General features: G+C 50.4%; 1 protein-coding gene across 1 annotated transcript in view; it reads left to right on the top strand.

Annotated features, from left to right (window-relative positions):
• Positions 1-135: 135 nt before the first annotated feature.
• The window catches only part of HSF2BP (heat shock transcription factor 2 binding protein), an 81,405-nt gene continuing 67,754 nt past the window's right edge, over positions 136-13,786 (top strand). The window contains exons 1-3 of the mRNA XM_065876680.1: positions 136-243; positions 1,017-1,274; positions 2,122-2,272. Coding sequence (XP_065732752.1) covers positions 1,239-1,274; positions 2,122-2,272 — 187 coding nt within the window. The 5' untranslated portion in view covers positions 136-243; positions 1,017-1,238. The remainder of the gene's footprint in view (positions 244-1,016; positions 1,275-2,121; positions 2,273-13,786) is intronic.

The following is a 13,786-nucleotide window of genomic DNA, read 5'->3' as shown; positions in this document are numbered from 1 at the left end:
GCCCGCCGCCGCCGAGCGCCAGCCGCCGTGCTGCCCGGGCCGCGACTGCGCAGAAAGCAGCGGGGCGGGCGGCGGCGCGCGGGTTGATGGCATCACAAAGGCGCCGGACGCCGCTCGCAGCGCGTTCTCAGAGCAAGCGCGGCTGCCTGGGCAGGGGGCGGACCCCCGCAGCTCAGGTTCGCGTCGCGCCTGCCCGGTTCCGCAGTCTCTCGGTCGCCAAAGTTCAGGGCCGTTGACTGCGAGGTTAGCCGGCGTTGGGTGTTGGCCAGGAAGAGACGGATGGCCAGTGTTACGTCATCTAGCACTTTTGCGCCCACTCCACGAAGTCCCCATCCGATCGGCAGCTGTTCCCCGGGATACGCGGCACCGAGTCTTTAATCGCATTGGACTCCTCGGGCCGCCTGGGCGGTGTGGAGGCGGGGGAGAGAGGCCGCCCTTGGGGATTTTGGCGGGATGTTGCGGCAGCTCTTTCTGCGGCCGCCCTAGCGGCGGCCGGGCTTCACCTCTCCGACCGGCGACCGCCAGTGCCCGTGTCCCTGCCGCGAGGATTGGGAGCGTGAGCTTGTGGGTCCGCCCGCGGGCCTGGAGGGCACGCACGCCGGGGACTCGGCGGTGTCGGCTCGCGGCCGGCTTCAGACAGACGAAGTCGTAGTCGTGCGGGAACCGGTACCTTTGAACGCACAGGCTGCGCCTTGTTTTGCGAACTCTGTGGGCGTGTAGGGGCAGGGCAATGGACTAGGTGATGTCTCCCAGTTCATGGCGGTCGTCTCAGTTACGAAGCAGCCGGCTGCACGAAGGCCCCCTACCGGGGCAGACCTCCCGAGCAGCCTGTGGTCGGAAAGCCTCGGCCTTTGCTCATGGAGCTTGGGCTGAGCGCGGGTGCCGGGCCAACAGCCGCTGGTCCCCTTGAACGCATCGCTCCTTGGTCTGACATCCCCCGCCAGACAGGAGAGGCCTGACTCGATTTATTTCGCAGGACACTTACACGTGGGTCTCACTGTCCTTTTACTTTGCAGTTAACAAGTTTGCAATCCCGGCTAAGCCAGAGGAGCCAACGCGGGATCTTGCCGACCGAGCACCCGGGTTTCCCGCCGAGAACGCTGCCCAATCTCTGCGAGGCCTAAGCCTCGCGGTTCTGCGTGCCCGACTCTCGGCGTGGACGCGTTCCCGCGCTTTCTGACGTGACGGTCAGAGGGCGCGCCGCCGCGCAGGCGCACTGAGCCGAGGCTGCGGCGGCCATGGGGGAGGCGGGCGGCGCTGAGGAGACCTGCCGGGTCAGTGTGGGCGCCGGGCCGCCCGCCTTCCGCGGGCCTGGGCTGTGGCGCCCTCCGCTCCCCCACGCTGAGCCGCACCGCAGCCCGCCTCGGCCTTGCGCAGTGTGCCCGGGAGGGCCCAGGGCGTCGTCTGCGGACAGCATGGCCTGGACCGGGGATGGGGGGCGGCGACCCCAGGCCCGGAAACCGCGCGTGCGGGTCTGGGAGGCTGAGCGGTGGGCGGTGGGCGTGCTCCTGTGCCTCCTGTGTCCCCGCCCGCGAGGCCCTGTCGCCGGGTCGGGCTTGTCCGGCCTCACGGTTGCCCGGCTGTCACAGCCGCCGCACGTGGTGGCGCCCGAGCGGGGGGTGGGGGTGGGGAGGGATGGACTTTGGAGCCGCATCCGGGTTCAGATCCTGCTGGTGTCCCCTGGTCCTGGGGTTCCTGAGAGTCACCTAGCCCGCCTGTGTCCCCGTTTCCCAGCGGGACAGCCTTGAGGGCTGTGGTGAACACGAAGCGCGCTGGCCAGCAAGGGGTTTGGCGCACCCAGAAGGAATCCAGTCAGATTCATTTTCCTTGTGATTAGCGTGGCGCTGGCGGAGCGTTAAGAAAAAGTTGCTGGCGTTTCCCTGGGCTTTCAGCAGTAGGGCCTCGTTTGCGCTTGGAAAAACTGGCTCGTCCCTTGAAGGCTGGGGCTTCACCGCTCTAGCTGTAATGTACATAGTGGAGGGCACGTTAGGTGAAGACGTGCTTTTGACACAGTTGTGAACCCAGGAGGTGTTAAAGAGAAGGAGGCAAGCTCACTTGGGCTGCCGGTTTTAGTCGTCTGAGGACAAGTGTAGTCATCTTAAGGTGTGCTTGTTCTTTTAGCATATGGGAGCCAAAGAAGAATTTGTTAAAGTCAGAAAGAAGGACCTGGAACGACTGACGACTGAAGTGATGCAAATACGGGACTTCTTACCCAGAATACTAAACGGGGAAGTGCTGGAAAGCTTCCAGAAATTAAAGACTGTAGAAAAAAGTGAGTGTTACTTCATCTGTAGCAGTGTCTGATGGTGACAGCAGTCTGTTTCAGCAGGTTTGCCTTCCGTAGCTGTGAAGTGACTATAAATAAACTTTAAGGTACTGTTACGGTCTTTGTAATTACGTTTGGGAGAGTCTGATAAGGCACAAGGGAGGGAGGCGCCCACGATGAGCGACTTGGCTGTCTGCAAATTTGTGTTGGAGGAAAGGGCTGCCAACTTTCTGAGTATCTGCTACCAGCTCTCCTTTCTCTCCCTTTCATCTTTGGCGGAAAAATTTTATGCTTTATCATTTAAAAGCTCTGTTCCAAAACTTAAGTCTTTTTTGTGTCACTTAAGGATCTTGCCGTGCAGCAACCTTGCAGGGGGTCAGATGTGTCTACAGAGATACTTCTGTCGATGGAGGAACGGGTCAGCTTTGGCCCTGATTTAAGTTGCTAGGACTCGTGCACTCAGATTCTGAGATTTGAGCTCAGCCCTTGTGTCAGGTATCAGTCTGGGAGCCCAGCTGAAGCTCTTGGAGCTGTTTCGGATCGATTCAGCACTTGCCTGACTGAGGCCGAGTTACTATCAAATCAGCCTCCAGGGGTTAAGGCTAACTTACCGCTGTGTTTGGTTGTTTGCCATCACTGCCTAGCCTCTAGAAGAGGTGTATCGGGGAGGCCCAGGTCATGTCTTTAGCGCTAGTCCAGGCGAGAAGGTATCTGGACTCAACAGTTCACGTTTCTGGTGTGTGGAAAAGTATCTGGTCAAGGGGGCAGCCACGTCCAGTTAGAGGGGAGAACGCTCATGGTTGCCATGGCTCCCTGCCTGTTTATTCTCTCTTGGAATCCTCAGATCCGCTCTCGGCCCTGTGGTGTGCCCTGCGAGGTGGGCTCCTGCAGGCTGCGTGCCTCTTGCCTCCTTGCTGGCTGCCAGGGGCGCTCACCGATAGAAGGCGTCAGCAGGCAGAAGGAGTGGGGTGTTTGCTCCCGCTTCCTCCACAGCTGTGACTCGCACCCGGGAGCCACCCGCAGCTCTCGCTGGGCTCCAGGAGCGCTGTCTCCCCGCCTCGTTCTTTCAGCTGGAGGGCTGCTGCTAGTCCCTGGGTGCCTTACCATCCCTTTTGGGTCTCTGACCCCTGCTGTCCCCCCTGTAAGTAGTCCTTTCCATAAAGGCCACACCAGGGTTCCCTTGTTTCCCGCTGGGACGCTGCCAGGTATGCCCCCTGGCACTGGTTACCATAGCTCCAGGTCGTTGTCTTCTTAATTTTCTTAGTCCTGCTCTCATGCTCATTTCGGGAAGGAAAGTGCCGATCGCAGCTGAGTATGTCAGCCTGCTGGGTAGTTGTATTTCTCACTGAAAATTAGTGAACTGGCATTCTGAAGAATACATCAGGGTCTTCTCATGAGTTGGTGAGCGCAAGTCAATTTTTGGAGATTAGTCCTCTGTCAAAATCAGGCTGGTGGTTACAAAAACGAGGCCCACAGATGAGTCCATGGCGACTTGATCAGAGTTAGGCTTTAGGAGATCTTGCCTCACAGCCCTTGGTCTTCCCCGGCCACACCATCACCTCTTTTCCGTTGATGTTCTCGGTGTGCTTTGCTGAGTCAGCCTTCTTTGCAGCAGCATTTCAGCTCGTGGAGGTGCTCGAGGCTCAGGCCTAGGCCCCCTTTTCTCCTCACTCCGTGGCCTCTCCGTGGGCAGTCTCTGCACACACATAGCTTTAGTTGCCATCTTGATACCAGTGTCTCATAGGTTTTTATCTAGCCTGACTTTTCCAGGCTCAGGGCCCTGTATCTAACTCCTACTTGGCATTTCTTCTCGCTTGTTTCACATTCATTTCAAATTCTAAGTGTTTGGGGCTTCCCTAGTGACACAGTCGTTGAGAGTCCGCCTGCCGATGCAGGGGTCACGGGTTCGTGCCCCGGTCCGGGAAGATCCCACAAGCCGCGGAGCGACTGGGCCCGTGAGCCATGGCCACTGAGCCTGCGCGTCCGGAGCCTGTGCTCCGCAACGGGAGAGGCCACAACAGTGAGAGGCCCGCGTACCGCAAAAAAAAAAAAAAAAAAAAAAAAAAATTCTAAGTGATTGTCTTAGTGTAATCAGCCTGCAGCCATCAGGAAGGACCTGTGTTCTGACAAGGGCAGATTATTGGCTCGTTGCAGTGAGGGAGACCACACACCAGAGGGACTGTGGACATTTTGCCAACAAAGGAAAGGACAGAGTTGCCGTAGGATTTGAGGCAGGGCCGAGTTTAGGTGGAGTGCACATGGAGCTGTGATTTCATGGGCTCCAAGCAGAGTAGGTCTGTGTGTGAAGGGGTCAGCATCAGGTCTCACTGCAGTGGCCCCAGGTCCTGCTTCGTTGAAAACTACAAAATTTAGGTAGATGGTGGCACATCAGGTCTAGAAATCCTTTATTTGAAGCTCTGCAGCTAGCTGGCTATCAAGGCTCTGCTCTGTGTCACAGTGACTGCAACCCTGCAGGCGAGAGTGGATGTCTCCTCCTCCTTACTAGTGTGATTCCAAACAGCACAATTTCTGATAGTCTAGGATTTTAAAGAGTAAACTTTCCCTGAAGAAGAAATCAGTAGCCACTGAAAGAAGGGTTCATCATGACCCTTTACTCTTGCAGTGTGTCCTTGGGGGAAATGCTGTTTCCTGTTAACCTGGCAGCCAGCTTTCTGTGTCTGTTATCCCAGCCTAGCAAATTGCAGGACAGATTTTCGCTTTCTCAGAGCAGGCTAATTTTACTTTCTCACGTCTGACTCATGCTATCCTGCCCCTACCCCACTGGACACCAGGCTTTCCCAGCCTCCCCAGGGCACCACCATCCAGACAGAGACCTGGGATCCTCCTTGTTGCCCACCTCTCCTCTCACTGTTCTCTCCCCTTCCAGCCCCGGCCTGTCTCCCCGTAAGTCCTGTACGTTTCCCCTCATCGATGCATGCAGAATTCATCAGCCACCTCCATCGCCACTGCCTCCGCCGAGTCCAGGCCCCGTCATTGGGCCTGAATCTCTGCTCCTGACAGCATTATCTCATTGCCACTTGCCAGTCCACTTTGTATACTGCAACCTAGTTTTTAACAATTCAGTCTGATTATGTCATTCCCCTGCTTAAGTCAGTTTTCAGTGGCTTCTCTTTGCTCTTAGGATAAAGACCAAAAAACAAACAAAACCCTGGCCCCAACCCCCTACCACCCCAAACCTTAAAACTGTACCATGGCTTGAAAGGATTTGTATTATTGGACTTAGCCTCCGGCCCAGACTCATTTCCTTATCTGACTGCCTAGACAAGATTTGTCTTCCTGTTGGATGTTGTCATAGCATCCTGTACTTTTCCTTCAGACAGAATGGTTTTAGTCCCATCTTACAGTATAAATTGGTGGAAGGGCAGGGTCTCCCATTATATTCTCTGTGCCTGGCTGAGTATTTGGTCCTAAGGGACCACCCAGCCTCCCGTTCCTGCACGCTCTTTTTTTAAATTTGCAGTGGTATCTCGTGAGGCTAGTGTGTGCTGCAGGTCACCGGGTGTATAGGAAGGGAGGGTTGAAGTGGACCGCAGTGCTTGTGGTCGGCTTCACTGTGAACCTTGAACACGAGCTGGCCCTTGAAGACTTCTGCTTCTCTGGTCTGAGGCCTGGCCTAGAAGATGGCCTCCTAAGAGGCATCTTTCACTTAATTTTGGCTCCTGAATTCTTTTTTTTTCTTCTTTTGGCTGCACTGCACAGCTTGTGGGATCTTAGTTCCCAGACCAGGGATCGAACCTAGGCCCTTGGCAGTGAAAGTGTGGAGTCCTAACCACTGGGCCGCCAGGGAATTCCTTGGCTCTTACCACTCAGGTGACGTGAAAGAAAACAAAAATCACACCCCCCCGCCCCTTTATCTCTTTGTGAGGACTAGGTCTGATGGCCCTTCCTCGGCCTTCCCGAGGGCCTGTCTTCCCAGAGGGATCACATGAGCCATCGCTTTGAAAATGGGTCCCTTAGAGTCAATCCAAGAATCACATGGTGACAGCAAGAGCTGTTTGACATGTGGGTTCATCCACCCTCTCACTGGCCTGTGATCCAGGACAGTTCTTGGCTTTGACCAGTATCAGAGTTGTTGTGTGCCTCCCGTCTTAAGCAATGAGAAAGGGCAACGTAGGAGTGGATGCGGGCTGGGAGGAAGGAGAGGGAAGCCACACACCTGACTTTAGGGCAAGTTTCTTTAGGAGAATAGGTGTGGATCTTTGGATGGTTTGGATGGGCTCAGGCTGTACAAGCCAACCAGAGGGCTTAGTGTGATGGGTGTCAGGTCGTGAATGGGACTTAATTCTGCCTCTAGCACGGTAGCTTAGTTTCTTTTGGGAAACTGGGCAGTAGGTGGTGGAGTTCGGAATAATCCTACAAGGGTGTTGCCTGAGACTCTTTGGGGAATAGATGAGCATTGAGGGCAGAGGCGTGATTTATTAGAAGGGAAGTGGGGCGATGTTTTCGGCTAGGGTAAGGCATGTGTGAAAGTCACAGACGGGAGTGAGCAGGATTGTTCGTGGGTTAATCGGCTACTTCTCTGCTTGACATGTGGAGCAGAGGTCAGGGTATAGCAGATGTCAGTAAATGTGAGCAGTTTCAGGAAGGCAGAATAACCACGGATTATTGTTTTAACTTTGAAAGCAGAGGCCGTTGGAAACTAGCACATGGAAATGACTTCAAAATAGTGATGAAAATGACATTTTCAGGGGAATGATTTTTGCATCTAAGTTAGGATAGGTTGAGGACTTGGTTGGAAGGTGAAGAAAAATTAACGGTAAAGTGCTCATCGAGGAAGGTCTGGACTTGACGTTAGAGTGTGGACTGTGGCTGCATGGATGGAGTGGACAGGACGTGAGAAGAAATGGTTGGTCTGGTTAGGCTCTGTAGGTGGGCGCAGAGCTCAGCGGGGGGGATACGGGGATGCAGGAGTGGTCTGTGCACTGCTGCTGTGGGCCGTCTCCGCTGTTTCCCTGTCTAGAACGAGGACAGCCGCGCTTGCCTCACTGGAGGCCTCAGGCGTTACAGTGAGCCCCCCTTTGGCACGTGCTTGGTAAGGCGGGGCTGGGGCGCCCTCCACGGAGAGGACGAGGACGTCCTCAGGGGGAGGGGCCCTGGACACTCGCGTAGTAAACGGGTCCCCGTGATGCTGCGGCGCCGCACAGCCCTCCTCGCAGCGGGTGTGGAGGGCCGATGCAGAGCTGTACTTTGGGGGGTGGGGTGGGGTCAGCACTCATAACTCCCGTGTTGTTCAGGGCTCAGCTGTACTCAGTAAAAGTCAGCTCACCCCCCTTTTCTGTCGTCCCTTCTGGTGCATGTTCTTCCAACAGTGAAGGAGGTATCACTACATCAGCACATGGCACGAATTTGTTTTAAACTGGGAGAATCCTGCTTTTTTAAAAAAATAAAATTTTATATAGTATATGGTTGTTCAATATGTAAAATGAATGTTGTATTTCCTGCATAATTATTTTAAAAATTCAGTTTTATAACATTTACTTTTAAAATCAGTGGGTGCAATGAAGGTGTTTTTTTAGAATTTATTTATTTATTTTTGGCTGTGTTGCGTCTTGGTTGCTGCGCGCAGGCTTTCTCTAGCTGTGGCGAGCGGGGGCTACCCTTCATTGCGGTGCGCGGGCTTCTCATTATGGTGGCTTCTCTTGTTGCGGAGCACGGGCTCTAGGCGTGCGGGCTTCAGTAGTTGTGGCACGTGGGCTCAGTAGTTGTGGCTCACGGGCTGTAGAGCACAGGCTCAGTAATTGTGGCGCACGGGCTTAGTTGCTCCGCGGCATATGGGATCTTCCTGGACCAGGGCTCGAACCCGTGTCCCCTGCATTGGCAGACGGATTCTTAGCCACTGTGCCACCAGGGAAGTCCCCAATGAAGGTGTTTTGATGAAAACAAAAATTTAATGTGAGACATTTTGGAAGACGGTTGCAGTACCATCCTCAGTGTCCAGTTTCTATTTTTAATTGTGGTTGTTAAGTAGCAAGAAAAAGACAAATCCCAGAGATAAGGAATTGCAAATGAGAAATGTTTTAAACAGCTCACCTTGTAACATGAGGACAGTTTTCAATTAAACTGATCTTGAAGCTTGAAATCAGAGGGGTCAGATACTTTGTTTCACAATTAAGCCACTAAGTCTAAGAATTTCTTGCGTTTCTTGGTTGGTAGGTGTTCATTTTGGAGAGAGATGATGGAAAAGCCACTCAGCCTGTTTAAATTTTCATTGTCTTATAGAAGACACTTTCCAAATGAATTGTGTTGCATTTGAGATGTTAAATGCTATAATTTAACAGCAACTTGCCACCTTAGTGGCAGTCTGTCAGATATTCACTCAGAGTCTCAGAGGCGTTGGAATTATTTAATTTTACGTGTTGACGCCGAACATAAGCTACAGTGTCGTTACTGACATTTTAAAATTTGCAACATTAGTTTTAACTTAAAAATTTTATTTGTTTAAATAAATATATTTAAACGTTAGTAGAGTGCATATCCGCAATGAATGCAAAGAAGTGCAGCCATGATATACTGGAGAGGCATTTGACTAGGTTTTTAGCAGAGAGAAAAAGTTACTTTGTGTAATTTGAAATCTGTACAGCAGCACCTTACCTCTGTGAGCATAGTCCAGTAGAACCTTCTGTGGTGATGAAGGTGTTGTATGATCTATGCTGTCTACGTCTGTTTTAGAAATAGCCACTAGCGGGCTTCCCTGGTGGCGCAGTGGTCGAGAGTCCGCCTGCCGATGCAGGGGACACGGGTTCGTGCCCCGGTCCGGGAAGATCCCACATGCCGCGGAGCGGCTGGGCCCGTGAGCCATGGCCGCTGAGCCTGCGTGTCCGGAGCCTGTGCTCCGCAACGGGAGAGGCCCCAAAAGTGAGAGGCCCGCGTACCGCAAAAAATAAATAAATAAAAATAGCCACTAGCCATCTGTGCCAACTGACCCAATGCCATTTATTGAAAGGGCAGTCTTTCCCTCCTGTGCTACAATGTCTTTTGTCATAGTAGCTAGTTTTATGTGGGTCTGATTCTCAATTCTTTATTAGCTCTGTTATTTATTTTAAAATTATTTTTAAATGCTAGTATTTATTAGTTTTTGTGTTGATTTTCTACCAGGTTGTTGTTTATTCTAGCTCCCTGATGAAACTCTCTTGTTGTCTATTTCTGGAACATATCAGTCACAGTTATTTCAGAGTCTGAGTCTGATAAATCCATTGTCTGGATCACCCGTTGATCTGCTTGTGTTGTCTGTTTTTCCTGTTGGTAGTTCTGGTAATTTTTTTTATTGATTAATGGATTTTAAAGAATGAAGTATGTAGAGGCTCTGGATTTGATATTTTTCTCCAGCAAGGACTTTTTCCCCCGGCTTCTCTCAGTCAGTTAGAATGGAGTCAGAGTAGTTCACCTAAATCCAGTTAGGCATTGAGCTGGTTCGCGGCTGGTTTCAGTCTTAGTTCGAGCTGGCCTGTGTCTAGTTCATTCTCCCTCTTAGGGTTTTAGCTCTTCAGGGGGGTCTAACTGAGAGCTTGAGTCATTTCCCAGAGTCCTTCCATCTAGGCGGACCCTGCCTGACCTTCAGTTCTTTTCTCTTTTTAAAATATTTATTTATTTATTTGGCTGCACCAGGTCTTAGCTGCAGTATGCGTGTGGGATCTAGTTCCCCGACCACGGATCAAGCCCAGGCCCCCTGCACTGGGAGCGCAGAGTCTTACCCGCTGGAGCACCAGGGAAGTGCGCTGACCTTCCGTTCTGACCTCTCCAGCGCCATGAGGTTGATGACAGCTCCGCCTGGCCTCCTGGCCTCTCTCCACTCACCGCCCGCCCGCCTCCCTCTGCAGCCCCTCTGCGCTTTCCCTGTGCTTCCCTCTCCTCCAGGATCACGGCCTGCCCTAGGTCTCGGCTGCCTAGTGGCTCTGTACTCCGTGGCGAGATGCTCTGCTTAGCTCTGCTGCCTCTTTGCCTGTGCTGCTTTTGAATATGCAGGTGCCTTGGGGAAGAGTGGGCTGGGAAGTTGGGCTTGCTCACTTCAGTGCACCTCGCTCTTCTCTAGGTCTCGGCTCTCAAGGCCTACACGATTTGGTAACTCCCAGATACTTTGAAACAACTTTTTTCTGGTTTGTTCAAATTCTGCTTTCCTGCGTATTCGTGGGGGGGAAGATGGGTCTGCTGCATCACCGTGCTAGCTGGAAATGGTTCTTCCGTGTACGTTGTTACGAGTTTTACATTGTTAAAGATGTGGAGCCGCACACATAGCACAGGCTGTGGAGATGTTCCAAATTAACGGAGACTAAAGACACATGACGGTTAAATGCAAAACCTGATCCTAGACTAGATGCTGTACCTTGAAGGAAGAAAATGCTGTAAAGGGCAATTTTAGATCATTTGACAAAATTCTAGTGTCTGTGGTAGATTAGGTAAAGGTATGTTAATTTTTCTCAAGTTGACAACCGTGTATACTGGGTAACTAGGACATTATCCCTATGCTTGGAAAATGTTCACTGAAGTATTCAGAAGTAAAGGACCATGATATATGTAACTTACTCTAAACTGGCTGAAAAAATGTACTGTGTGTATGCTTGTGTATGGTCCAAATGATGAGCAAACGTGGTGAAATGTTAACAGTATGTACGTGTGGGTAAAGGGTATGTGGGTATTCGTTGTATTATTCTTATTCATGCAGCATTTTGTAAGTTTGAAATTATTTCCAAATAAAACAGCGAAAAACATATTGTAAAATGGAAATACTAATTAAATGTTTACAGAACCATAAGCATCCCTGAGGCACTTGGGTTCTTAGCAGTGGGGTTTGAAAAGCACTGCACTACGTGATTTCTAAAGCATTTGTGGGGTGTTTTGAGATTAATTGCCCAAGAGTTTGATATTAATGAGAAGAGAGGAGGGGGCCTCTGTTTCAACTCAGAGAAGAATTATTCTGGCCCATAGAAATATGAGCTAGGGACTTCCCTGGCAGTCCAGTGGTTAGGACTCCGCGCTTTCGCTGCTGAGTGCCGAGGATGTGGGTTCGATCCCTGGTCGGGGAACTAAGATCCCACAAGCTGCGTGGTGCAGCCACCAAAAAGAAAAGAAAAAGAAGAAATATCAACTAGAGAGAGAATCATTAGAGAGTGAGTGCCAAGAAGATATTATTTGATTTGACCAAAGGTTTATTGTGGCCCATATGAGATAATAAATACCAGAGTGTATCAAGTCCAGCTCCTCGCACGAAACAGAAGGGGTAAACAGAGCATATCATGAAGCGATGACAGACCAAGGTGGGCAGGGTTTGGGGAACCAGCACAAGGGAGGCGAAGGCCCAGAACCTGGAAGAGTGGGGCGCTGTGGCCTCCCAGCGAGCGGCCAGACTGGCAGGAGGGTGGGTGCTGGGCAGGACCATGCCTCAGCTCGGAGGAGGAAACCACTGCTGCTCGAACCTGGCAGGGGTAATGCAGTGGGTAAGTCGATGTCCCACCCTGCCTCCTGTCCTTGTTTCCTGTGGGGACCCACTGTCCAAATCCAGCAGGCAGGGGAGCCGGTCGCTGTGGAGGTTGGGTTCAACCTTTTACCTCTCGGGACAGAGCAGGTTGGAGAGTGGATCTGAAGGGCACGTGGAGACTGTCCAGAATGCAGGGGACTGGGAAAGGAGAAGATGGACTGCTGTTTGGGGCTCAGTGGACTGAGGAGCAGAAAGGTAGCCAAGGTGGAGGGGTGGAGACATGTGTTGCTTGGACAGATCACTATCGACCACCCAGTTGTTAACATTGTATTTTATGCCAGTGAATGAAAAGCAGAAGTCCCTGACTCTTTGGTTTGGGAAGTTACTTTAACAGAATTCGTTTGAGTTCAGCAAGGTTGATCTTCGTTTTCTGCGCTAGAACTCAGTTGAAAGTCAGTCAGGTAGGTATTCACCGTATGCCTGGTATGTGTCAAGCTCTGCTAGGTGATGTGGGGGTATAAAAAGGATAGGATCAGATCCTTTTCCTTGATAATTCTCGGGCAGACTGAGGAGCTGCAACGTGGAGGTGTGAAAAGGTAGAGCCAAGTACATTGGCGGTGCCAGCACAGGACAGATTCCTATTAGTCACACGTTTCCTTCCTCTTAGGAAAGAGTGCTCCGGTGGCCTTTACGTTAGGAAAAGAAGCAGATTTTTGGCAGCGCAGGAAAAAAAATTTCTATTTCCATATTCTGGTTCCAACTCTCCTCCCCCACTCCTTTCGGTTTGTTTTAAAAATTTGACAGCTAATTAAAGTGTCGTTTGGCTGGAAATGCATTTAAACTCTTTAACTGAGGGGTTTTTTTGTGTTTAAATGAATCCCGGAATATTCTCATCTTTTCACTTTTTCAACTTACATTTTTTGACAGGCCGATTAAGTTAAAATGAGGTCTTTAGGGTGGGCCCTAATCCAGTATGACTGGTATCCTTCTTAAAAGAGGGAATTTGGACACAAGAGACAGAAGTACACGGAGGGAAGATAATGTGAAGAGACAGGGAGGAGGCCAGACAAAGGCAGAGGCAGGTTGGGGTTACACTGCTGCAAGCCCAGGGACGTCTGGGGCCACCAGAAGGTGGAAGAGACGGGGAAGGATCCTTCATCCGCAGATTTCAGAGGGAGCGTGTCCTTGCCAACAGCTTGATTTCAAACTGTAGCCTCCAGAATGATGAGAGAATACATTTCTGTTCTAAGCCACCCAGTTTGTGGTACTTTGTTATGGCAGATCTAGGAAACTAACATACCCTCCAAATCTCAGCTCATAGTAAAGATGGATTCCATCAGTAGCTAATTCTAAATTCTTTTCTAAACCTATTAGTGAGAAGAATGTAAAAGTTGATGGCTATTAAAAAGCCCTTAGTTTGGATTTGAGACTCTTTACTGAGCTATTTTGATTAAAAACATATTTTTTTCTTATTACATGAAATAGCTGATAATTTATTAAACATTACAATTAATAATGTATTATAAACATGCCAGGTGGTAAAGGGTAGGAGAAATCGATCCCTTTTTTTACAGTTTACATTTCTTTGGCTGGGTTTTAGTCACCCCGCTTTTCATTTATGGCTCTCTGTACCCTTCCTGTGGATAAGCTGACAGTCATTCTCATGTTGTTAAAGCTATCAAAAAAGGATTCTAAGTTTCAGAACTTAGAATGTTGAAATGACCTGTGATTTAGGTTGTTTCTATATACTGATAGTCTGTCTAGGCCACCCTTTTACTCAGTTAGATTTCTCCTTCATTCTGAATGCTAAAGCTTAGCAGTTGAAATACAGTCTAGGCTGGGTGGCAGCCTCTTCCTTGTTCTAATGCTGAGGCTGGGTAAGGTAATGTCTTGACCATGTATAATGTACTGCATATGTATTATTTCTGTCCCTGATTTTTAAAACAAATTGCAAAAGCAATATATCCTCTTGTAGAAGAATAAGACATACAATCAAAATAGCTGAGTTTTTTTCTTTATCCAAGGATTAGCTGGACTGTATGAAGAAGTGAAATTCATTTACATGACAAGTATTTATAAAGTGCCTG

The sequence above is a fragment of the Phocoena phocoena genome, chromosome 4 (genome assembly GCF_963924675.1).
Source record: "Phocoena phocoena chromosome 4, mPhoPho1.1, whole genome shotgun sequence".
Classification (NCBI taxonomy): Eukaryota; Metazoa; Chordata; class Mammalia; order Artiodactyla; family Phocoenidae; genus Phocoena; species Phocoena phocoena.
Note: the sequence above shows the minus strand (reverse complement) of the source record. Positions and strands in the feature narration are given on the sequence as shown.